At 38.1% G+C, this 27087-nt stretch overlaps 3 protein-coding genes across 4 annotated transcripts in view; 2 read left to right on the top strand and 1 right to left on the bottom strand.

The window, feature by feature from the left end:
- LOC117990791 (uncharacterized protein DDB_G0287625-like) overlaps window positions 1–27087 on the top strand; it is a 242750-nt gene that overhangs the window by 17381 nt on the left and 198282 nt on the right. The gene's annotated exons all lie outside the window — the stretch shown is intronic.
- LOC117990634 (hippocampus abundant transcript 1 protein) lies at window positions 21756–23999 on the bottom strand. The gene has a single exon (XM_034978105.2). The coding sequence runs from the start codon at window positions 23820–23822 to the stop codon at window positions 22377–22379; it is 1446 nt and encodes a 481-aa protein (XP_034833996.1). The 5' UTR covers window positions 23823–23999; the 3' UTR covers window positions 21756–22376.
- AP-2sigma (adaptor protein complex 2, sigma subunit) lies at window positions 24342–26775 on the top strand. 2 transcript variants are annotated; one of them, XM_069504488.1, is made up of 5 exons: window positions 24342–24501; window positions 24574–24723; window positions 25450–25623; window positions 25898–26011; window positions 26339–26775. In XM_069504488.1, the coding sequence occupies exons 1-4, from the start codon at window positions 24499–24501 to the stop codon at window positions 25997–25999; spliced, it is 429 nt and encodes a 142-aa protein (XP_069360589.1). In that variant the 5' UTR covers window positions 24342–24498; the 3' UTR covers window positions 26000–26011; window positions 26339–26775. The 2 variants fall into 2 exon arrangements, with proteins under 2 accessions (XP_069360589.1, XP_069360588.1); XM_069504487.1 differs by having other exon boundaries at window positions 25898–26775.

The following is a 27087-nucleotide window of genomic DNA, read 5'->3' as shown; positions in this document are numbered from 1 at the left end:
ATGCTTCTCACATAAGAACAGGCCTTTCTATAATGTGATTTTTCAAATAAATATTAAATATTTTATTCCGAAACTAACGGATTAATTCGTGCCTTCTTGGAAAAAGATTAGGTCATTTGTCTACAGACACAAGATTGCGTGGATCGTTTAATTGAGCGATCGCGACATTAAATAAAACACAAAGAACACCTACATTCATCGATATACCTAAATGACAAGATATGCCCAAGCGAACAAAATTTTTCACGGTTTTGGAAGCAAATAAATCAGCGCCACCTCTTAGATACTAATGAACGACCCGTTTGAAATCCAGACGTCAACGAGGTTGCATTGGTGCTAAAGCACCACTGAGTTGGTGCCATTTTGTTTGTTCACTGACCCTGTCCATACGAAGTAATATATAAGTCAATGCCTACAGTACAAAGCATAAACATACAATATTTTTTGTCCTTGAATAAAGATTCACAGTTCATATTGCGTTTATCGTGTTCGAAACAATAGACATTACGACATCGTTTTATATCTGGGTCCCATATTACCATAGACATTAGAATAGATATTGGAATTAGGTTAACATCGCATCTCCTATATTTGCGCGTGTTTACAGATTTTGTTCGTCCGTGGATACTGATATTATTAGATTCAAGAGTGCTCAGATTCATCATTCATCCAAGGCTCACATTCCATTAAATTGATCAAACTCTAATCAAGCCCAATTTTTGTTCAGACTTCAGGAGTACATAGATTGTAGAATTAAAATGATTGGACTATTAGTAAAATATTGGGCGCCAAGTTGGCGTCAAGTCTATGAACTTTTTTTTAAACAACGGATATTGTTAGCGCACCAAATATTTTTTACCTATATTTTTGTAATCAAAAAGGCAACGATCTCAAAAATAAATCCGTCTGAATAATTTATTATTTTTCGTCCGGAAATGTATCCAATTATGTTTACAAACATACACAGTTGACTACCCATGCTAATTCCACGTGTTTTGTGCTTCAATGTTAGTTAATTGACCACTCACTGTCGCAATTACTGACGAAGACCGCTACAATTAGTAATACTCGCTATTTATCTATTCAATTTACGCTAGGCTAGGTACTACATTTTTTGGCGATTTTACATTAGAAAACAAAACCAAGCTGTTAACAGGCTTTCTTTTTTTTAATTAAAAAAAAAAGTTAAACAATCTCAGTGCACAAAAATTCAAAAACTATGCATAGATATGTTTTTTATTTCAATAACAAAAATATCGCTTTTTTTCATTAGTGCTTAATTTTTGTTGTAGGTAGGTAGGTAGGTAGGTGTTTTCTAAATAGGTAGGATAATAGACGTAGCTAGGTTAATTCCCCATATCATATTAGGTAACTATCGAAAAAAGTGCAAGTTTTTGACTTAAAACTCATCAAGTCACAACTTGAAACATTATGTAGGGAGAAACTGAGCTTTTTAAATGCAATATTGAAATTAAACCCGAACTCTTAGTGAGTTTCCATTCAAGAAGTTCACTTGAGGACAAATTTTGGCAGTCTCCCAGCTACGCCCTCAGGACATTTCACTATACTATATTATAGTATAGGATCCCGCTATAGAACGACCTTCACCGAGCTGGTTAATGGATGAAACATATTTTATATTCAATTTATTATGTCAATAAATTTATTGCATATGGGTTGCCTAAAAAATTTCAGTCCATGATGATTCATCATCATCATCATGATCAACCCATCACCGGCTCACTACAGAGTACGGGTCTCCTCTCAGAGTGAGAAGGGTTTTGGCCATACTCTACCACGCTGGCCATGTGCGGATTGGTAGACTTCACACACCTTTGAGAACATTATGGAAAACTCTCAGGCATGCAGGTTTCCTCACGATGTTTTCCTTCATCGTTAAAGCAAGTGATATTTAATTAATTAAAACGCACATAGCTCCGAAAAGTTAGAGGTGCGTGCCCGGGATCGAACCCCCGACTTACGATTAGAAGGCGGACGTCCTAACCACTAGGCCATCACAGAATGATTAATTAATAAAAATATTTTTTTGTAATCATTTCATAAATTCCATACCAACTAACTTTTATTCATTAACGCGGTGCAAGTTACTAGTATCGATTTACCTGTTTATACCTGCCTACCCCCCTAATTAAATTATTAATTAATCATATCCTGGACTGAAATTTTTTAGGCAACCCATATATACAATATATTTATTGACATATTAAATTGAATATAAAATAAGTTTCATCCATTAACCAGCTCGGTGAAGCTCGTCTTTTATCGGGATCTTTAGACTACTTATTACAAATTCTCTTATTAATAACATCAGCAGAGGCACCTATTGAGATCAGTGGCGTGCACAGGGTTCAACGCTAGGGCAGCCATTAGCTAGGTTGCCTATTTACTACCAAGTCATACATAATATTATTATAATGCGTTCTAACTAAGAATAGAAAAAATCCACCATGTTGTCATTTGTGACGTCTTAGCTAGAAATATATTTTGAACATTGGATTTTGTAGGTCTAAGATATACATAGAGCGCACTTTGGCTTTCTCAGACTTAAGACACTTTTAAAACGAGACAACACAGTATTGTGCTATGTATTTCCCGTAAAAACTACGTGAACATCGAAATTCCAGTAATTTTCAAGTGACAGTTGACAAATAAGAGGACAATAAATGGCTTTCTTATTCTTATTTCGGACGCACTAAATAAGCATGGAGTTATTAATTATTAGAGTATGTAAGTAGATAATGGGGCCGATTCTCTTGTACGCAATCTCTAAACTAAACTAAATTAATAGGTCTAAATCTAGTGCTATCCTTTTCCGTAGACAACATTATGAAAGGGATAGCAATAGATTTAGACGTACCATTTTAGTTTAGTTTAGAGATTGTGTACAAGAAAATTAGCCACATTGTTTGACAAACTACAGTAGCCAGCAGAAAATATTGTACATCGACCTTTAGAAAGAAGTGTCGGCTTCGTAGAGTAAACATCTGACGTTTCGGCGCTCTCAATGACAGAGACAACGCTCTACGAAACCACTGTATCTTTCTAAAGGTCGATGTGTACAATATTTTCTGCAGGGTATTGTACGTCTATGAATTGCACGCCACTGATTGAGATACATATTACAATTATATATTAATTTAACCTTAATTATAGCAATACGAGAGAATTAGTACGAGCTAGTATTACATGCTAGAATCACTCCGTCATAGTTCCCAACACAAATAGAATGTGAACATCTCAACACTTACCCACTAACAACTATCTTACATATTTATTTACAAAAATTAACGTTAAACACACGTTTTCTTGACAAATAACCTTATATATAAAATATTAAAGAAATATTTAAGGGACATTTTAGCGAGAACTGGATTCTTTACTTTTGTACACTAACTTTTACATGATTGAATACAGAGAAAATAGGCACCTACATGATTTGGAGTGAGCAGTGCGCAGTGCTACATTGGCACAGGTATGTAATGTCACACACTCAAGCATAGGTACCTATTTGTCTTCACTTTTTAAAATTAGAATTTATGAGCTTTCCTTATCTGTATTACAATATCTTTGTTGAACTCATAATTCAATGCGAGCTGTAAAAGAAACATAGTCATTACGAATTTGTCTTCCAGAGAAGTAAGTATCTCTAGAAGAGAAAGATCTAAACGTTTCTACTTTCTACTGGACAAAAAATCTGCTGAAAAACCAAGATATCGTGTTCAGAATATATAAGGTAAAGCTGAAGTGGCAGTGGGTGGGCCATGAGCTGCTGAACATATAGGTATCTTGCCTGGTAGATTACACATAAGAAAATGTAGACTAAGATAGAAGACTGAAAAGTTTGTTTTTCTTTTTCTTGAAAATAATAATTACTTAAGTATATTAACTCGTACATAGTTCTCGCCAAAATAAGAGTACTTTATAATTAAGTTCAAAATAATACTCAATAAGTAGAAAAGTTTTGGCGCTTTGAGCTCACATCACACATAAAAAGTTCAAAATAGGTAATTCATAAAATATTGATTAAGAATGTGGTCATTAAAATTAAGTAATTAACACAGTGAGTCCATATCGAGTCGATAAAAAGGTTAATTGTTTGGTAATAAAATACCTAGGTACCTACCTAATTGAGTAATCATTATAAAATGACGAAAGTAAATTATTTATAATCGCTTGTAAAATTGATATCCCAAGACGATCTTAATTAAGTACATTAATATTATGTTTCCAAAATTTCATACAATATATTTCCGTCTCAAATGAAAAGACAAAGTTGCTGTGGCTTTTATCTGTAGAGCGATTTCGTACAACCTGCATCAATCATTATTATAATCTCAATTGTTGTGATTGGCTGAATTTGTGCGATTCTTGTTGCAACAATGCATTGTAGATTGTAGACAATAGTGAGCGAGCGTCAACCAATCAGAGGTGATTGCGATCGTGACATTGTAGCTGTCATTCTACCGCAATCGCGCAGCTGGGATACACAATACAAATAAATCAATACTCTTATCATTAGAATTTATGTTTATCAGTAGTTACCTACCTAGTAGATTTTCAATTCTGAGATAATAAATAGATTATATCAATTATCATATCTACTGCAATAGACTTTCATATGATAATTAATTATAACAGTACGCGGCAGAAAATAATGTAATTAAACAAGTTTACTTTGAGAGGTTTAATTTGAACAGATAAGGGTCATTGATCTTGGGTTATTGAAAAGGCTAGAACCAAAAGTCGTAAATTCAGTTAAGAGCAAAAAAAATTCTGTGAAACAAGTTTTTTGAGATCACTTTAAGATAGGTAGGTACATATTACATATACGTATTTTTAAGGCAATTTGTTGTTGAAATTAAGCCTAAATGATAAAAGCGCTTACGAGCACGAAGAAACCAATATTGTGTTTTTTCTGTTTGTGTGGAAAAAAAAAAAAAAAAAAAAAATAATAATAAAAAAAAAAAAACTTTGGTTCAAAGCCTTGGTTCAAATCAAATAAATGGGAATGCAATATGCAGTGAAGACTGCGAAGTTTGATTAGCGTATATAAGTGAAGAGTAATTTGCGTCCACCGAGTAGGTAGGTACCACCCGACAAAATGGCGGCAAGTTCAAGAACACAGCAGTTGGCAACATCACTCATTACCGGCTAAAATTACCGACTATTTCTGTTGACATGTCTGTCAACGTGTTACTTATTAATTTTATAATGAAGGGAAATTTTTAGGCGAGTGCTACATTTTTCCGAAATATTACCATTATTACATTATAAGTACATGAAGATATAGACTTGATAGCTTTATAGGTACAGATTGTTTAATTAGGAATATGCTATGATAACAGAACCAATAATTAATCTATGGATAACAGTTTCCTATGTCAGTGGGAGTATGTTTGCGATAAGTCTTGGTCTATGAAAAAAAAATTCATGTATGGGCATGGTCCCGTACTACGCGTCCAAACTAACAAAAGGAAATCGTTTTTACCGTTTTTACGATTGAAAGTTGACGCCTGGCTAGAATTTGAATCATTGATTCTTTTTTAAATATCCCAGAGAATTTGAGCAGAGAATAGAGATGAACGATTAACGTATGATAGGTAACTAGGTAGGTACTTGATGCAGTTAAATATTTTAAATTACCTACATAAGACAAAAAAACATTATTGTAAAAACGAGTAGGTAAGTACCCTAGTTACCTACATACTTGTTTCGCTAAACGAAAAAGTTACTTAACCAACACAAAGCCGATTTACGTGTTGTCGATTTCAATGTCAAGGTTATTCGAATGGAGAGCAAAATAAAGTATTCCGTGTATTCCATGCATTTCATAGCAATCCATTTCTATATACCTACCAACCAATTCATGAAAATTTATATTGCATTCACGTCATTTGCTTTTACTAAATTTTATGGCATACTGCCTTGGAAACCAATCACGAACATCTGTACAAATATTAGGATGACTCTTCAAACATGAATCAACTCTGTACTAGACTCTATAGTCTAAGCTACGAGGGTTCCAAGCGAGCTACCCTGGTTTGAGAAGAGCCCATAATAAATATTATCATGAAGTATCAAGTAAGTAGGCCAACTAGCGAAATTCCCACGGAATGCAAGAGAGGCGAGTCTAAATCCGTACAATATGGGTTACTCGTGCAGTCGTGCTCCGCGAGGGCGACCGTCCTTGCTCTCTCAATTGCATACAGTTTCATATGGGGAGAACTAAATAAGACATTGCATACTACTAGTGGCAAAGAGTCGTGCTAGCTTAGTGGTTAAGACGTCCGCCTTCCATCCGAGAGGTCGGGGGTTCCATTACTCTAAATTTTTTGAGTTATGTCCGTTTTAAGCAATCAAATAACACTTCATCATGATCAACCCATTTACCGGCCCACTATTGAGCCAGATCTCCTCTCAGAGTGAGAAGGGTTTAGGCCTTTTTCTGCCACGCTGGCCCAATGCGAATTGGCAGATTTCAACACATTTGAGAACACGGAGAACTCTCAGGCATGTAGGTTTCCTCACGATGTTTTCCTTCACCGTTAAACTAAGTGATATTTAAAAAACACTTGCTCTAACGTAAATACCACTTGCTTTAACGGTAAAGGAAAACGTCGCGAGGAAACCTGCTTGCCTGAGAGTTTTTCATAATGGTCTCAAAATAATGTGTGTGAAGTCTGCCAATGCCAATGGAACTTGGCCAGCGTGGCGCACTATGCCCTAAAGATCTAAACCTAATCTAGAGACTGCCCCTTTCTCAGTAGTGGACAGGCAATTGGTTGATCATGAATCATGATGATACTGAGCTAGTTAAAAAACGTTCGACAAAACTGCAGTTGTAGGTATCGAAATTTCTGTTTTTCTTTTAAAGTTAGTTTATCGCAGTGCATCGGCTTTAATTCTTGAACTGGGCGATCGATTGCAGTGTAACATGCAAATCTCTTTCAAACTTTCTTGGGGTACAATAAAAACGTCTAAATATATAAATATGTCAATAGAAACTTGCATTTTATTTTATTATTGGCTGACCCGCCTCGGCATCGCCAGAGCGGATTTTTTGAAAATCGGTAAGAGTGGGAATTTCCAAAAATCGTTAACATGTATGCTTCTTCATTTTTGTCCGAAAGCCTAAATCTCGTACCAATTTTATCATTGATACGCTTAACTTGACTTTCATTCCCCATTTAACAACATTGGGAGTGGGATTTCTAAAAACCATTAAATACCTACTTATTTCTTCATTTCTAACCAGCCAAAATATCAATTTAGCTTGAAAAAAATTACCGACTTTCATACAAACTTTCGTCCCCTACCCCCCCTTAAAGATGCAATTTCCGAAAATACTTTTTTCTGGTGCCTATGTCATAAAAGGAATCTACTGACAAAATTTTAAGTTTCTTATTCGAGTGGTTTAGGCTATGTGCTGATAGATCAGTCAATCAGTCAGGTCGAGTCTTTTATGTGTATAAGAATAGCTATAATTTAAAACAAAATTACTGCTAGTGGCATAACTTACGCCATTGCAGGAAAATGTTTAAAATCGATCAATCTATCTACGTTCTAAGAACCATTCAACCCGCAGTTGGCTGAAATCTTTTTTGACACAAATAATATTTAAATTCTACTCGCTCTAAAGAATTTCAAAAGGTTTTTATCTTGACTTTTTTATATTTAAGTACTCATCTTTAATTTGCTTTGTATTAATTAGCACACATAAAGTAAACCTTAAGAGGGGATCATTGGTAGTGCGCTCCATACAAACGTGGCTCTAATTTGAATAGCAACCAATGTCCAATCAACCTTAATTAAAAGGGTTGGCACATTTTTGTACGGAACTTGGCATAAGTACTTACAAGTCTGCTAGTTTAAAAAACCACGTTTCGGCGGCCAATGATAAAACACGAGTCAATTGACGGAGTAAGTGATTGCAATCAAAAAGTGATGAAATGCCGTACCGTGATAGGCTTTCTAAGATTTTGAGTTTTAAACGTAGAAAAATGAAGCATCAATAATTTGTCGTACTGTACATTAAGTTTAATTGGTAAGTATTCAATAAATGAAAAACATACTACGTTTGTATGGTGCGAGTGACGGAGAGACTGCTTTTAACATCGGGGTATGACGGTTAGATAAAATAACAGATAGGCGCCCGCTGTGACGCCTTATCGGGGCTGAAATGATGAAAACAAAACACTCTTTGTTTGTTCTTGTATTATGAGAACTCCTATAAAGCCTATACCGTCGCGTACGGATACTTTGTCCTTTCATTAGACGTCAGAAGGAATGGAAAACTTCAAACAAGGGTTGCTACATTGTCGAGGTTTAGTTATTTCGATATATTGTGGTAATGGTACTACATAATTTTTAACTACCAGCGGAGTGATTCGCTAACTCAGTGATTAATAAATATAAGCCATCAAACTCATTTGACATTGGCTGGTTCTAAATTGCTGCTTCATTAAACGATATAAAAATAATATTTCGTAGTAGTCACTCAGCGGGCGATGTCGAAGAGAGCTATGCTTGGAATTTTTCTAAGTCATCAAATCAGCAATGAGGAGATCAATAGGAGAAACGGCATAGTTCAACGGCTTGCGAACTGCGAAGGTATAGTGGCACATAGTTCGAAAAACCATCTAAGACGATGGGATCCCGAGGTGGTAGATTACAGACCTCGCACCGGAAAGCACAGCGTTGGAAATAGGTTGGAAAAGCTCCAACTAGGTGGGCAGAGACGTCAAGCGAGTTGCAGGGAGCCGATGAATTCAGGCAGCAAAAGACCATGGCGTGTTTAAGTCCCTAGAAGAGACCTATGTTTAGGAGTGTACGTCTATCGGTTGATGATGATGAATGATGATATTTTCCAATTATTGAGGCATCACACGGGTTTAAACGACTCTGGGTATACGAACTTGGCATAATTAATAATCATATTGTCCTTTGCCGCTGGGACTATTGTGAAAAGGATATCGCTTTTAGTTCTTTCATTTTAGTTTTACTAGCGACCCGCCCCGGCTTCGCATGGGTGCAGTGTAAATACTAATGTGGAGTCAGTGAGATTTCAATTTTCCTAGGGATCTCTAATTTTTTGAGACTTAAGCTATACCTATAAACTTTCCTCTTGAATCACTCTATCTATTGGTGAAAACCACATTCAAATCCGTTGCGTAGTTTAAAAGATCTACGCGTTCATACATACATACATACATACAGACAGACAGCGGGAAGCGACTTTATTTTATCTATGTAGAGATGTAAGTACAAGCGCAATTTAATTTCAATGTTTCCCATAGTACAGACTTAGAGCTAGAGCGCACCACGATGTGGTGAGTTGTGATGCGTTTTAAAATCCGTAAATTTGAATTTGAATGTATCAAAATTCCGTGCGGAATTAATTCCGCAGTGCGCGCGCTTCCATATAGTTCTATAGTTCACAGATTTTGCGGAATAAAAACTTACGGAAATTTACCGTGGTGCGCTCTAGCTCTTACAGAGTTAGTATGATATCCAATTTATAGGGTATGTATTTTTTGGCACTCGACCAATCTAATCTGATGCGAGAGTGAATCTATGAGTAGTTTGGTATTTTTACTGCGGTTTAGTTGGCAACAAAACGGACAAAATCTAAAAAAAGGAAAATTATTTTTAAGAGTTCTTTTACTAAATTTTTTCGCAACTTGGCCCGCGTGGATTTAGGTTTTTTGAACAACCCGTTGGATTTTCTTACATGCTTTAAAACCTATGTACAAGATCTGCTTCTAAACCCAGCAGTTTGAGCTGTACGTTGACATGTCAGTTAATTATTTCCTTTATATATCTATACATGTTTCTGAATCTAATTTGTTCAGAGAAGTTTATTTTTTCCCGCTTTGTGCTTCAACCACTTGTATCCAGTGTATACTAGCTTCAGAAGCTAGAGTTGCCTTTAAAAGATCACTATAGTGATAAACCCGCCTTTGCAACCTAGCACCAATTGTCTTTCTTCTTGTTTATATTCTGTGTAAGTCTGTCCTTGATTTTGTTGGAATAAAGCTTTATACTACTACTAGCTTATGTTCGCGACTTCATCCGCGTGCACTACACGAATTCCAAATCCCTATTTCACGCCCTTACCTACCTGCCAAATTTCATGATTCTAGGTCAACGGGAAGTTCTTGACAGACCGACAGACAGACAGACAGACAGTTTTTCCTTTTGAGGTACAGAACCCTAAAAAGCTATCCAATGACACTCCGCACCATGCTAAAATGATATAATACCTAAAGTATATCCCATTTTTACGATATACATAATATTTGCAACAGCAAACGATACGCGATCAATTTCCCAAATGAACTTTTCTCGTATCTGCGAGTATTAAAGTATTTTCCACGTTATCAGCTGTGACACGGAAAACACTGAAACATTGAAAACGTTCAACAATTTGCGGAGCACTTAACTGATAATTCGCTTTCGTGGCTGCTGTTTACAGTGTTTTAGTTAATTTTACGTTTCCTGCATTGATAATATAATTAAGCATAGTTACTACGAGTATAAACAAAAAAGTTACAAAAGTCACGTCAGCCGCCATCTTGTTTTTCTGAATGTCATAATTTTTCCCCACTCGTATCCCGCACCCGAACATTTCTCCGATACATGATTGTATCGTTTTCTTTCCCTTTCTAGGAGAACAATGCTACTATGCTATGAATACTATGTAGATTATCAGCTGTGACACGGAAAACACTGAAACATTGAAAACGTTCAACAATTTGCGGAGCACTTAACTGATAATTCGCTTTCGTGGCTGCTGTTTACAGTGTTTTAGTTAATTTTACGTTTCCTGCATTGATAATATAATTAAGCATAGTTACTACGAGTATAAACAAAAAAGTTACAAAAGTCACGTCAGCCGCCATCTTGTTTTTCTGAATGTCATAATTTTTCCCCACTCGTATCCCGCACCCGAACATTTCTCCGATACATGATTGTATCGTTTTCTTTCCCTTTCTAGGAGAACAATGCTACTATGCTATGAATACTATGTAGAGAGGCTCAGGAAGATGCATAACAAAACCACCTTACCTGGGTATGCTTAGATAAATATGTAAGAAACAAAGATATCAAGAATTCTAGGTCACAAGAAGTAAGCACCAAGGCTTATTATTTCTGTAACAAATAAGGTATCTACTATATTATATGTATATTACGAAGCTCCGGGCCAAACTCAAAACATCTCGACTAAATCCGAAAACATATTTCACCAAATTAATTTCACAATATGGGTCAGGTATAAAAAGGCTCAGTTTTCTTGAAGTAAGATCGCCCATTGTATTACTGTTGACATTGAAATCAATGCAATGGCGTGGGAAGAAAAAGACAAATGCACTTGAAAATGAGAGGGCAAATTCCCCCCTTTTTCTCCCGGCTTTAGAGTGGGGGGAGGGGACAGGCAGCGAAATTCCAGCTTCACAAAGAAATGTACAATGAAAAAACGCGCGTTACAATATGAGGGTGTCCATGTACGTATAAGAATAAGCTCAAAGGCTAATGATTAAAGGCTTTGCGGGTATTTCTTGTGTTATAAAAAAATTTATGTGTGTTTAACATTTTTTGTTTCATACGAAACGTTGGACTTGAAAAAAAATCTAATGGATCTTTTTAACTTTTCTCTAATGACCCATTATTATGAGTACCTAGATGTGAAGACGAAGTACCTAACAGAAGATGTAATAGATCTAGTGCCTATAAAATTTAATACCTAATGCTGAATTTAAACTTTTAATAGTTAAAATTAGTTTTGGGCGCCAATTGAATGGTTTATATCGAAAATAATAAGTGTTATCGGTAGAATATTGTGTAACGAATAACGATATAATCTAAGTATAATAAAAGAAAATGCTGACTGACTGATCTATCAACACATAGCTCAAACTACTGGACAGATTGAGTTGTTTGGCATGCAGATAGCTATTATGTTGTAGACATCCGCTGAGGGATTTTTGAAAATTTAATCATTAAAGGGGTTAAATAGAGGTTTAAAAATTGTGTGGGTCCACGCGGAGTCCCCAAATAAAATAAGGCTCATAAAAATTTAGTTGGCAGAATTAGGGCTTAAAATAACTGGGCAGGTACCTACTTAGATAATAATTGATGTTTTATGAAACAATTTACGTCCTAATAACTTTAATTAATTTATTAAAACTACCAATAAAATAACCCATCATAATCACCAACCCATCGCCGAATCACGGGTATCTCCTATGAATAAGAAAGGGGAGACAAAATAAGTAAATGCGCGACTTGAGTTTGCTTGTATTCTATTTTCGGACGGAAGTAAATTTCATACGTCATTTCCGCCGAAAATGACCGTTTCTGTGAAAAGGGCATTTTTTCAATAAATAAATAACCTATTTGAGTTATTAATAATCCGTGACTCCTAAAAACGCCTACGTAGGACCGTACTAAAGTGCATAAAGTCACGTAAAGTGGTAAATGGTGAGCCGCGCGCCGACACGGAATTATGTACTAGGTATATTGTACGCGTGGGTGGTAATGGTTGTTATTATTAATGGAATATGATCGCCGTTGCAAATGCACATATACCTTCCTACATGATTGGCTGATGTTTCTTAAAAACTATTGTTAGTTTTTTATGAATTTAAATAGCGGGCTAAGGAGCAATCAGCAGGCCGGTACCTCCCCTCCGCCCATGAATAATTGCAGCCAGTGTTGGAAAAAAGTTTAAATTTTATTAAGACAAGTCAAAACTTAAAAATAAAACATTGAAAAAATTGGGACTGTTGCGTTGGAGGTAGATAGTTAGGTACCTACTCCGATGAAAGAATACCTAGCGGCCTAGCACTTAGCAGCAATCAGACCTGGTGGCAAATGATGCTGCCTAAGATGCCAATCCACTCTTGACGTGAAGGTACCCATATTATAATTGGAGGGGAAAAATGATGCTGGAAGGGTGTTCCAAATCTTAGCGGTTCGAATTTGAAATGAGGAGGCAAATTGCTTCGTACGTATCCTTGGAATTTCGGATACGTACGGGTGCAGATCTTGGCGATGCCTTGCAGTACGATAGTAGAAAGGTGAAGGAGGAGCCATGTCGAAAAGTTCTTCGACACACTCTCCCAAATGTATCGTGTAAAATACCGATAGACAGGCAACTTTGCGCCGATGTCTCAAACTTTGAAGTGCAATACTCAGAGCCAATAATGGTGTTGCCAATTGGCAAAAAGCTATTTTATAAAACACCTTGGTAGGTAAATAATAATTCAGTCCATGATCGAAAACGGGTATGCTACATTGTGAGGCCAAATTGCTTGGCAGTACGCGTTTGCCGTGCAGGGACAATAACCTAAGGTAAGGGTTGAGATTCAACCCGCCGACCTTTCAGCTGGAAACCGGTTGTCGACCGCTGCGCTCTTCAGTCCTACTTAATTATGCGAAGCTGCTCATTCAAAAGATTCCGAGCGCGAAACTCGTTTGACATTGACACTAAAAAACCAGATTCTGCTGATGTAATTTTATGTATTATACTTCTGAGCTTAACGTAATATTATAGTCGTCAGTCGATACACCATATTATTTAACATGGCCCATAAAGCATTGTAATGTGTACTGATCCTCCTTACTCAAACATTATTAAGAGGGTTTGAACAAAAAGTTCTGGCATCACCTTGGTAGTTTTATGTGAATTGATAAAACATATTGATTTGTACTTTCGATTTTCATCAATCCATGAAATTTTTAAACTGGTGCCAGAAGAGTGATCGCGTCTTGGTAGGGTTGGACAAAAAATAGTTCACACAACGCGCACAAGTCCAAAAGTTCTTTTCTTTTATATTTCCAACTAGTTTATTACCGCGACTTCGTCCGCGTGGACTACATAAATATCCAACCCCTATTTTACCCCCTTAGGTGTTGAATTTTCAAAAGTCCTCTCTTAGCATGTATACTTCATAATAGCATGCCTCAGCCCGATCTGTCCAGTAGTTTGAGCTGTGCGTTGATAGATTAGTCAGCTTTTTCTTTTTATATATATAGACTAGCTTATGCTCGCGACTTTGTCCGCGTGGACTACATAAATTTCAAATCCCTATTTAACCCACCTAGGGGTGGAATTTGGAAAAATCCTTTCTTAGTGGGTACCTACTCTTTACAAAGAACACACCCTCCAAATTTCATATTTCTAGGACCAGCGGTTTAGGCTGTGCGTTGATATATAAGTCAGCCAGTCAGTCAGGACTTTGAATTTTATGAAGATGAAGATGAAGATTTTCTTTTACATTAGGGACTTGTTGGAGCGATATTAGTTATTAGCGTAATTGATCGCGATCGCAAACAGTTCGACTCGCGCCAGATTATCGTGTTTGTGTCACTCTCAAGCGTGTTGCGTCACTCGACCACCTATGTTTGTGTTCATATTAGTCATACGTGCTATATTATCAGGCTGCGATAGCTGAAATTGTATCGGTTTAACTAGAACGAGATTTTAGCGTTTAAACTATAGATTTTTTTTTGTTAGGGCGCCTTCAAATTTTGCCAAGTGCTGCGCGGAGGCAGCGCTGCTTTGTAAATCCATATAATTTCGATCAATGAACATTTCCCCCCTATTTTACCACCCATAAGGGGTGAATTTCCCAACCTGACTTATACAGATATTATTTAAACCTATTAACCTGAATGTCGATTGTCACGTTTCTAACTTTCTACTTTCATATAACCTTTCACCCACTTAGGGGGGGGATGTTCTCAAAACCGTTTCTTAGCTGACACCTACGTCCTAGAAGAAACCTACCTTCCAAATTCCAAGTTTGTAGGCTTTATAGTTCCTGAGATTTCGTGATTAGTCAGTGAGTGAGTGGTATTTCGCTTTTATATAGGTATTTAGAAGAAAGATAGAACGATATTTTAGCTTTTTTTTTTTTTTTTTATTCAGATACAAGTTAGCCCTTGACTGCAATCTCACCTGGTGGTAAGTGATGATGCAGTCTAAGATGATAGCGGGCTAACCTGGTAGGGGTACGGCAGTTTTTTATTAAACCCATACCCCTTTGGGTTCTACACGGCATCGTACCGGAACGCTAAATCGCTTGGCGGCACGGCTTTGCCGGTAGGGTGGTAACTAGCCACGGCCGAAGCCTCCCACCAGACCAGACCAGAAATTTAGAAATTATAAAATTACAAACCCCTGCCAGGAATCGAACCCGGGACCTCCCACTCTTAAGACCACAGCGCTCACCACTGCGCCAGGGAGGTCGTCAAAAGCTGGTTTTAGATTTTCTAATTGGATTCCAACACGGGGTTATTCAAAAGGCTCAACAATTCCTGAAAAGCCAATAAAGCATTGGCGTATCCTCTGACATGGTCATTCCTCTTCAAAATGCTTCTCAATAGAAAACTATAATATCGATTATTTTCACAGATATTGGTGATTACACAGACATTTATCGCTGGCAGACAGTGATTGTTAACCGATTGCCTTCTTTACAATTCGAAAGGAAGTAGGTAACATATAAGTCATAGGTAAAATTAGACGCAGGTATTGTAAATAATAAATGATAACAGTTATCAGTGGACGCATACCGCACCGCATGAGGCAGCTAGTTCAAATGCTTGATATAACTAGGTAGTAGGTACCTACCGTACCTGCACGATCATTTATGTTGGCGTGTACATAGATAAGAAATAAAGAAAATTCTTATAGAGAGTCTTATAGAGTAATCTGTCTCGTTTTAACTCAATCTTAAGTCTGAGCAAAGTCAAAGTGCGCTCTATAGATCTCAGCTTAAGACTCTATAATAAATAGTCTTTATTCATTTCTAATCAAAACGACAGTTACTCTAATTAAGATTCTCAAATACCTATATTATTAAGAAAAAACCCTAAGCATTTTTCTCTCTGTTCGGACGGACTAACTATTCAGTTTTATAACAACACCTTAATTTTGCTTTGTCGTTGTTGTGTAAAAAACCCACGTATTCTACGAATGGGTAAGCTGATTATTTTTTATGGATACGAGTTTTTTGCCCTAACGCATTAATAAAATAGATTAGCAAAAACAAAATTGTTTTACATTCATCGCGATGTCTTTCCAGTATTTTATTTTACTTAAAATATGTACACTAACTAACTAAAAAGCTGTGATAGCCTAGTGTTAGTACTATTACATATTCTGTGCTAGTGGTTAGGACGTCCGCCTTTTTATCGAAATTCAGGGGTTCGATTCCGGGCACGCACCTCTATCTTTTCGGAGTTACGTGCGTTTTAAGTAATTAAATATCACTTGCTTTAACGGTGAAGGAAAACATCGTAAGGAAACCTGCATGCCTGAGAGTTCTCCATAATGTTCTCAAAGTTGTGTGAAGTCTACCAATCCGCACATGGCCAGCGTGGTAGACTATGGCCAAAACCCTTCTCACTCTGAGAGGAGACCCGTGCTCTGTAGTGAGCTGGCGATGGGTTGATCATGACGATGTACACTAACTCGTGAGTCACCCTAAGTGACAATCACTGCCCAATGCGAAAGTTTGTTTGTTTGTGGGTTTGTCCTTCAATCACGCCGTAACGGAGCAACGATCGACGTGATTTTTTGCGTGGATATATTTAGACCTGGGATAGTGGTGAAGAGTGACATAGGCTACTTTTTATCCCGGAAAATCAAAGAGTTACTACGGGATTTTTAAAAACCTAAATCCACGCGGACGGAGTCGCGGGAATAATTAAAAACTCAAATCGCCGAGAAAAAAAAAGAAAGAAAGAAAATCTACCCCAATAAAATCATTAATCCTGTGCCTTCGTGTAAAATGTCTTGTTCGGGTTGTTCGCATTCATTTTATTTTTGCGAGTTTTTGCGAAAAAAGCGAAAGGTTCTTGAAAGGATCTAAGTAAGAAGAGGTCTTGAACTGTAAACCGCAACGTCGGATGAAATAACCTCTTCAGCACAATTCAAATGTCAACTTCACAGCTGGGATTTGATCTAACGTGAGAGGCAACAATCCATAAGCGTTCGTTATCATGATACATTTTGACATTACGTCTTATTAAAGTTTGATTTGAATAACATCTGCCAGAGTGAACTGCAGTTAGGAAACTCTCGGTTTGATCCCGCTATTCGATTTCGTAAAATCTGCATCAATCATTATTACAATCTCAATTGTTGTAATTGCGTTAACGGTGAAAGAAAACATCGTGAGGAAATCTGCATGCCTGAGAGTTCTCCGTAATGTTCTCTAAGGTGTGTGAAATCTACCAATCCGCACATGGCCAGCTCACCCTTCTCACTCTGAGAGGAGACCCGTCCTCTGTAGTGAGCCGGCTATGGGGTTTTTTTTTATTTATTTTTTATTCAGATACAAGTTAGCCCTTGACTGCAATCTCACCTGATGGTAAGTGATGATGCAGTCTAAGATGATAGCGGGCTAACCTGGAAGGGGTATGGCAGTTTTTATTAAACCCATACCCCTTTGGTTTCTACACGGCATCGTACCGGAACGCTAAATCGCTTGGCGGCACGGCTTTGCCGGTAGGGTGGTAACTAGCCACGGCCGAAGCCTCCCACCAGACCAGACCAGAAATTTAGAAATTATAAAATTCCAAACCCCTGCCAGGAATCGAACCCGGGACCTCACACTAATAAGACCACAGCGCTCACCACTGCGCCAGGGAGGTCGTCAAATTTCGTCGGTTGATCATGATGATGACGATTCAATTAGATAAGTGAATCTATATTAACTAGGTATTTCTTCGGTAATCATTTAAAACTCAAGGCAATGCCTATATTCAAGTAATTTACCAACTTTATAGCAAAGTATGGTGTAATGGGTAAAATAATACAATCTGCATTGTCACGGCAGAATGAATGCTGCATTGTGCGGGCGCCGAATGCAGTCACAGACTTGCGACGGCTCGCCGCTGACAATCAATCTGGTGAAGCGGCGTTTCCGAAATACTTATCCCAAAATTATTTAAATTAAGAGGCCAGAACCAAAATGATAAGATTTATGATTATTTAATGTCGGGGAAAGAAAACCTATAGAGTACTAGCTAATGCTCGCGACTTCGTCCGCGTGGACTACACAAATTTCAAACCCCTGTTTCACCGCTTTAGGGGTTGAATTTTCAAAAATCTTTTCTTAGCGGATGCCTACGTCATAATAGCTATCTGCATGCCAAATTTCAGGCCGATCCGTCCAGTAGTTTGAGCTGTGCGTTGATAGATCAGTCAGTCAGTCAGTCATTCAGTCAGTCAGTCAGTCACCTTTTCCTTTTATATATTTAGATTGATTTATCGTGCAAAATGTTTGAAAATATACCCCGAGTACGGAAGTCTGACTCGCAATTGGTTGTTTTTTAGCAAATTAAATTAATTAATATACCTATAACTATATCATTTGTTGTTTGTGTTTCATTTCAATCTTGATTTGGGGGGGAAAATTTAAGGGGGAAACTTCCAAGCCGGAAGAGCAATAATTGTGGAGTAAAAATCGTCTACAGGATTTTCCGTGTGGAACTACCTCAAGCAATAGGATCGGTCGTGGACACGAAATGGTATGAGTATGACTAACAGTGAGACGTCAACTAAACGTAAGGTCAACTGATATCGACACAGCTGCGTCATCGTGTCACAACGTGCTACAAGCTCCACCCGATACTAAACCGTAAACGTGATGGTCTAGCCAACTGAGATTCAATCTACTTACAGCCCGTTCCCACGTGTCGGCTGTCGGGCCCGGATTTTAATCGGTAGTTCGAGTGGCAGAACATTTTCTGCCACTTCTGGTGGCTGCTTTTTCCTGCGTTTAGCAGTGGGAGGGCTAGTGGCGGTGCATTTCGCACTGCATGTTGCACCATACAGATTCGTTGTTTCAGCGGATTATAGCAAATTAAGCTTTTGGTTCATTGCAGAACATTTTGACACAACCATTCAGACAATTGTTATATTTCTATTGTTTTGGTTTTGGTGTACAATAAAGAATAGAGATATAGCTTATTAATAAAAGATAATAATAGATAATAAGAAAATAAATTTTGCATGCCCACTGTATGGCGGATTGTAGCTGTAAATAAACCACTGTAACACCATCATTGTACCTGCAATCGTGCAAATAAATGATTTGATTTGATTTGAATATTTTACTTTTACTTTACTTTACTTTACAGGTGTGAATAGCTTCATATAAAATGTCCTGCCACTGGACAAGTGGGAACCGGCTCTTGGCGAAGTGGTCTTATAAGTGGAGGCCTCGGACTCGATTTCCGGGAGGGATCCAAATTGCTTTGGGAAATTATAATTTCTAAACTGTCTCCGGTGTAGTCTGGTGGGAGTTACCTCGACCCAACCTCCCAAATAGAATGGCGACGTCTTGACCACTAGGCTTCTACCGCTCATTGTTGTTATAATTGAGCCTCAATAGCTCAACCGGTAAAGGAGAGGACTGAAAATCGAAAGGTCGACGGTTCAAACCCCGCCCGTTGCACTAGTGTCGTACCTACTCCTAGCACAAGCCTGACGCTTAGTTGGAGAGGAAAAGGGAATATTAGTCATTTAACATGGCTAATTTTTTTTTTTTTTTTTAATCTTGCATTTCACGAAGGCCACTGAGTCATGCTTGTGTTTAAGTTGTATTGATATACCTAAGGTACACTAAATGTGTGCGTTTGACAGCGCTTGCTCGCGACTGATTGGTCCGACATGCACGCACACTTACGCAAAGACCATGTAAACGACGTTACCACAAGTAAAGTTCACTAGCCTTCGTGAATTGCAAGAACTGTATTAGTAAATACAGAGTTCAAATGCTGTGGCGAAATTACAGTCATTGGATTTGACAATATCAGCTATTTCCACTATTTATTTTAAACCATTTAAATAACAGTCATTATGGAAATATAACAATAACAAAACTGATAATATTAAAATTTCAATCGTGATTTAGAAGGAAATAGGCAATTTGCGGAAATAAAAATATGAATTACAGGAAATAAACAAGGCTGCAATGAGTAGTCATTTCCAGATCAAAAAATACACTGATGCTATCTTATATAATATTATAATATACATATATTAATGCTATAACAATGGTTCTGAAGGAATTATGTTATTTAAAAATTGTTGTAAAATAAAAGTTGATTTAAAATTTTAATTGCCCTTATAAAATCCACTGCAGTTTTGATTAGATGTTTTTATGAGTCTCATTTACTTTAGCTAAGCAATTAATGTTTTATTATTTGATGATAACAATGTTTTGAGATAAACAAGATAGCGTAGTGGTTAAGATTTTGTGCCTCCTGTTTTGGAGGTACAGGGTTCAATCCCATTCATGCACTTGTAACCTTTAGGATTTATATTATGTTATATCACTTGCTTTGACAGCGAAGGAAAACATTGGGTAGACGAAACCTGCATGCCTGAGAGTTCTCCATAATGTTCTCAAAGGTGTTTGAAGTCTCCCAATTCACATTTGGCCAACGTTGTCGACTATTGCTTAAGCTTCTGAGAGGCTCTCTCATTCTAAAAGAAAATTGTTGAGATATTGATAACTATATTGAGCTAATAAAGTTTTAATCTAAAATAATTGCTCTCTTATTCACATTGGTCCCTGCAGAAAAGGATGGCACTACTTTTAGACCTGTAAATTCAGTCTAGATATTTGTGACTGACTGACTGATCTATCAATGCACAGCGCAAACTACTAAACAGATTGAGCTGTTTAGTATGCTATAACAACCATTTCTGTTCCGTGATTACAACGTAGACATCTGCTAAGGAAGGATTTTTGAAAATTCAATTCCTAGGGGACTACAATAGGGGTTTGAAATTTGTATAGCCCACATGGACGAAGTCGCAGGCTAGTGACAAATAAAATAACTACTTAATATGCAAGTAATTAAGTATTACAATAACATATTTTTTTTTCTCTATTTCGGAGCTTAGTCACTAGTGACTAAGTTGCTCCATTGACTAACATTTAATGTTAGTCACATCATATTTTTTAATCCACAATAGGTAACTTTATGTCAAGGTTATCAGTATAACTCATTTGCAGTAGCTATCTAATCAATATTATAATAATTAATTAATACGGTCTGGTAGTTGAAAAGTAGTAAATACAAGCATTCCTGCTTATTTCAAATGGGCCTATATTTACCTTTTTTATGTACGTACGCTGAGTTATCACTACCCCTATTTATAGATGCGAAAGTGTGTTTTTTTGTTGGTTTGTCCTTCAATCACGTCGCAACGGAGCAACGGATCGATGTGATTTTTTTGCATGGGTATAGTTTAAGAAGTGGTGAGTGACATAGGCTACTTTTTATCCTGGAAAACAAAGAGTTTAAAACCTAAATCAACGGTACAAAGTTGCGGGCATCAGCTAGTTTAAAAATAAAAGAAAATTATTAAGTGGAGGTTAAACTAATTTAACCACAAGAATCCTAAGGAAGAATTACTTGGATAAAAAAAATTTGCTTTTAGTCCCAAAAAAATTAATAAAATTATTTTTATACCTGTAGTGCAGCAAAAAACAAATGTTCAAGATGTTCATTGAACTGTTGTGTTCTTGTTCAGAAATTAATGTCTTTAAAGCTCAAGTAAACCTAACATGCAGACTGAATAAATATCACACAGATGCGATGGTAGAATATTTCATACAACATTATCATGATAATAACAGTTTTAAGATCGTAAAACTGTGATAATATGAAGTTTTATGATTTTGATAAACACCTGGTAAAGTGAAGTCATTGATATTGGAAAAAGTTAATTATATTGAATCATTTAATGGACTCCTTATGTGCATTTAGTAATATTATTCTTAAAAAGAATCAAAGGTCTCAGATTGACCTTTAGTTAGTTCTAATGAAACCAAGATGTGGTGATGTTAAGCTCAAAACATTAAACATAATTTAAAACAACCTTAGTTTTATTTTATTTCAATAAATATGTACATGCCCTCGAGAGCCATCGGAAACTATTACAAAAATAAGTATAAAGTTTAATAAAAAACACGAACAAGTATCAGCATCAGCATCAGCACCCTAGCACCAAACTCTAACAGCTACCTGTGATGATCATGGTCACTTTCAATCGGCTGACACTGTCTCACTAGCGTGTCTGTTAGTAAGTGTGCTGCAGCAATACCAAGAATAATTGCTTTGTGATGATTGTAAGTTGGTTGCTAGGGGGCAGTTCAAGCAGAAATCAACAGATGGTAGCAGGAATGTAGTCGGTGCAATACAATGTGGACTCACTTAGTTCACACAGTTCACTTTGGTACCTTCTAAATGCATTCTCCGTGGCGCCATCACAGCGCGCCGCCGCCCGTCTACACGCTGGCCGCTCGTCCGGCCTTGGCCGCTAGCTAGAGGGCGGCCGACTCAGGCGCCATGAGCGGCGACAGCGGGCCCGCCACGCGCCGCCCGTGCTCCATCTCGAACCGCAGGTCGGGAGACGCGCGCCGCGCGCCCACCGTCCCGTCCTCCGGCAGGAACGCGGCCACTAGCAGGGCGCAGATCACCAGCAGCGCACCCAACACGAACGGCGGCCCGGGCACCAGCCGCGTGTACTTCTCCTCGTCCGGACGGTCGATGTCAGCGGCCGCGTGCTCCTCGTTGAGATCCACGTGAAACAGCGAGAATATCACTCCGAACATGGCCGGCCCCAGGCCGTTGCACAACCCGCGCACCCCCGTCACCATGCCCTGCACTACACCCTGTCTGTCCGCGCGACTGTTCACCGACACGTACGCACTGATCGCGGGGTACGTGACCGAGCCGAGCGCGGCCAGCACTCCGGCCGCCCACATCATCCACGAGCGGCTGCCGAAGCCGTACCACATGAGCTGCATCATCTCGAACAGCAACCCCAGCATGATGGTGTGCTTGGCGCCCAGCGAGCGCATCAGGAAGCCCAGCACCACTTGCACGGCGATGCTCAGCACGCCCACCAGCGCGATGAAGATCGCCACTTTCGTCATACCGAAGCCCATCACTAGTTTGAGGTACATGAATATGCACGAATACTCTCCCGCCTCCGGCAAGTACGACAAGAACACCGCCACACACAACATGAGCACCGTACGTTCCGCGCCCACTTTCCTCAACGCCGCGAACGGGTCCGCTTGCTCCCAGCTGATGTTGGCGCCCCAGCCGCTCGGCCGAACTTTCTCGGGCAGGCTCTCGGGCACGGCGACCATGATGAAGAAGACGTCGAGCACGGCGACGGCCGTGGCGGCGGCCACGACCAGCGACTCGCTGTACGTGTGCATGAGGTAGGTGCCGAGCGCGGGCGAGATCACCATGCTGGCCGCGAAGGTGGCCGACACCAGCCCGTACGCGCGCGAGCGCTCCGCCTCCGTCGTCACGTCGGCCACGTACGCGAACACGATCGAAAACGTGACGGCGAATACGCCGCTGATGCTGATCATCGCGAAGAACCACCACGTGTTGATGGTCATGAGCGGGATCGGCGCGCACGTAAAGAACACCGTCACCAGCAGGAAAAACTTGCGTCCCCACACATCCGACAGCGCGCCTATGAGCGGCGCCGACAGGAACGACAGAATGCCCTTGATGCCCATAATCAGCCCGTTCATGAGGAATGTGTGTTCGGGAAATGTGGCGTTGAGCACGGTCATGATGGGCATCGTGAGCAGGCCCCACGCGAAGAACTCCAGGAAGATCACTACCAGCGCGTGGAACACGGAAGGCTCTCCGATACCCGACATCGTCATGATCCCGTCTTTCATAACAGTTTTTCTGTTTCGTATCACCACCATTTCTACTTCGACCGTCTTCGTGGGCGTCATGAATGGACCTCACTTTTATTGTGCTTATTTAAACATATTGAATAATCCTAGAACTATGGAATATCTTCGTAAGCACTACATTTACAATTGTACATTGAAAAATCTTGATAAATCCGACAAGTACCAGCAACGTCAAAAATTCACTAAATTGAAAAATGAAAAAAAAACAACTCAATATTTGTGTTGCCACTTGCCAGTTGAAAACAAACTAAAACTTATTGTTTATGGTGCACTGAGTACTTTGGCTTTGGAAGCATTGATGATCGAGACGCTCGATAATAAATCATGGATTACACATGGATTGCCATGAGTCATACTCATGAAAAACCACTGAAAAACAGGACAAAAGTCTACATTTCCAAGTCGAAACGAAGAAATCGATTTTATTTCAATGTACCTAGTTATTACATTATTATTCTGTGGCTAAATCATAGACATAATTATGCTCATTGCTCTGTCAGTCTTAGACTAGTATATAGTAATCTGTGGTCAGTCAAGTTATCTGTGGTCAACGTCAAGTTAATGTCACTTTAATTTGATGACATTTGACAATTTGACAATCACTGCAAAAGGGGAGGCGTTTTCGTTTTTCTTAATTTCCTGTGATTTCCTAACTTTTTCCCACTGTATAATACCATTTTCTATGATAAAATTACATTAATAATCAAAAATTAAAATGGTAAGAAACAATTAGATATTCCCTGCAACAGTGAAGACTGATATTATGTTCAAAATGTGTTAATTTGTTCAGATTCGCTTCATCCTAATACAAAATCGAGCGGGCAAGACTCGATTGGCGAAGTGGTACATGAACTTCGATGATGATGAAAAACAGAAGCTGATCGAGGAAGTCCACGCCGTGGTGACCGTCCGTGACGCCAAACACACTAACTTTGTTGAGGTAAGACTTGGATATTTAGATGTAGGTAGTTAAGTACTGTAGTGTAGTGTAACGACTCAAATAGGGTAGTGTTCTTTTATTTTTCCATTCCTCTATAATCTTCCATTGACGATAAGTGTACAACGATGGGTACACCGTGAACAAGTTGGGAGTTTTATACAAATCTTGTAAATTATATATAACATAAATTCATGTTGGCTTTATTTTATGTTCTAATCTAACTTTCTAATTTTCACTCGACACCAGATCATCCTCATGAGGTGGTTTTCATGAATTCGTTTTCGTCAATTACAGAACCCTTAAAATAATCATCAGAACAATAAAAAGTAAAAGATTGAAAACTCCTAAAATTCTCAACCTTCTATAGTATTTCCACCTGCCCTACAAACAGTATAGGGGTTAGAATAGAATAGATTTTTATTTAAATTCAAATAAACTTTTGCAAGTGCTTTTGAATCGTCAAAATAATTTTTATGTTAGACTAGCTTATGCCCGCGACTTCGTCCGCATGGACTACATAAATTTCAAAGCCCTATTTCACCCACTTTGGGGTTGAATTTTCAAAAATCCTTCCTTAGCAGATGCCTACGTCATAATAGCTATCTGCATGTCAAACTTCAGTCTGATCCGTCCAGAAGTTTGAGCTGTACGTTGATAGATCATTCAGTCAGTCATCTTTTCCTTTTATATATTAAGATGTTGGTTATTGGTTTCCTGTTGTTTCAGTTCCGCAACTTCAAGATAGTGTACCGGCGGTACGCGGGGCTGTACTTCTGCATCTGCGTGGACGTGAATGACAACAACCTGTGCTACCTGGAGGCCATCCACAACTTTGTGGAGGTGCTCAACGAGTACTTCCACAACGTGTGCGAACTCGACCTAGTCTTCAATTTCTATAAGGTTAGTATTTTATTTTTATTCTGTTATTCAGATCCAAGCTAGCCCTTGACTGCAATCTCTTTAGTGTTTTGTTCTTTTCTTCTTTTTAATTTTTAGGGTTCTGTACCTCAAAATTTGGATGTATGGATTTTCCTCACGAGAGAAAAAAATAAATAAAGGTTAAAATGTAAGGATTATAGAATAAATTTAGTAAAAGTCTATCTTCGTTTCCTTCAAAATCCTTCTGGCTGCCGCTTACGTAACTAGATTATAAATATTTCTTAATTATTTTCAGGTATACACAGTAGTGGATGAGATGTTCCTGGCGGGAGAGATCCGGGAAACCTCCCAGACTAAAGTACTGAAACAGCTGCTCATGCTCAACTCCTTAGAATAAGATGCATGTTATGGGTCAATTCATACTAGCGCAGAGTCAAAACGAATCGACGCGTCAAATGCTACACAATTAAAACTAGGTTACATGAATGCGCGCGTATTCGCGTGAATTCGCGCGCGTTCGCACGCTGTTACGTGTAAGTAGTACGCGCGTAAAATCAGCGTTGGTCTTGCTCAGACTCACGAATTCCGTCGAATGCGCGGGAATTCGCGCGTCTTCTTTTTATCTCAGAAGGAATATGTGCATTACTGTGTGGAGATAAGGGTGAATTTGCTATGTTAAGTTTCAGATTAATGCTTCGATGCGCTTCGACTCTGTGCTACAGTGAATTGATCCTATATGAGTCTCATACTTGATTCTAGCCTTAAATAATTTATCTTTATAGAGTAATTTATATAATGTAATGTACGATACGAAAATAAAGTTATATTGTAGAGTAGATGAAACTAGATTATTGGTGTATTGTATACATTGGCAGTTAAAAATAATCCTGAAAATAAATGTTATAATTTAAAACATAAATATTTCAACTTTCAACTGCAAAAGTTTATCATGAATTTTTATATAAATAACGCCTTCTAAGTATATAATTAATTGTAAAAATGTAGTAAAAAGTTATGTGGTAAAAATATGTTTGCCTGTGAGCAAAATAATTTTTACAAGTGTAAAATTTTAGTAAGTTATAAGTAAATAACTTACTGTATTTTAAAAATCATTTATTATTATATTATAGTCAATACTCATTCCATTGTATATTAAATATGTTGTCACATTAAGTTTTGAGTTTTATTTTAAGTTTTAAGTCGTATTCGTTTGCTTTTTTTTCTACGCATATGCGCGATTCGTGCATATGCGTAGAAAAAAAGGGGTTGCCACAATACTAAGTGTCTGGCAATGCATGACGTGATTTCTAATACTATTCGAAAGGAAATATAAAAAAAACTTAAGGGTGTTACAACCTATATTTGTTATGGAAATAAAATATAAATAGATCCAAACTTCATAGTCGCTGATCGTTCCTCCCTGTGTTGGGGACAATACAAAAATAAACTTTCAGCTTTCATAAAATAACGAAGATCTGGCACGCG

The sequence above is a fragment of the Maniola hyperantus genome, chromosome 18 (genome assembly GCF_902806685.2).
Source record: "Maniola hyperantus chromosome 18, iAphHyp1.2, whole genome shotgun sequence".
NCBI classification, from domain to species: domain Eukaryota; kingdom Metazoa; phylum Arthropoda; class Insecta; order Lepidoptera; family Nymphalidae; genus Maniola; species Maniola hyperantus.
Note: the sequence above shows the minus strand (reverse complement) of the source record. Positions and strands in the feature narration are given on the sequence as shown.

Coding starts and splice junctions, on each gene's coding strand:
- LOC117990634 (XM_034978105.2), bottom strand. CDS start 23,822: ATGACGCCCACGAAGACGGTCGAAGTAGAAATGGTGGTGATACGAAAC.
- AP-2sigma (XM_069504488.1), top strand. Junction 24,724..25,449: donor AACACACTAACTTTGTTGAG/GTAAGACTTGGA, acceptor CTGTTGTTTCAG/TTCCGCAACTTCAAGATAGT. Junction 25,624..25,897: donor TAGTCTTCAATTTCTATAAG/GTTAGTATTTTA, acceptor AATTATTTTCAG/GTATACACAGTAGTGGATGA.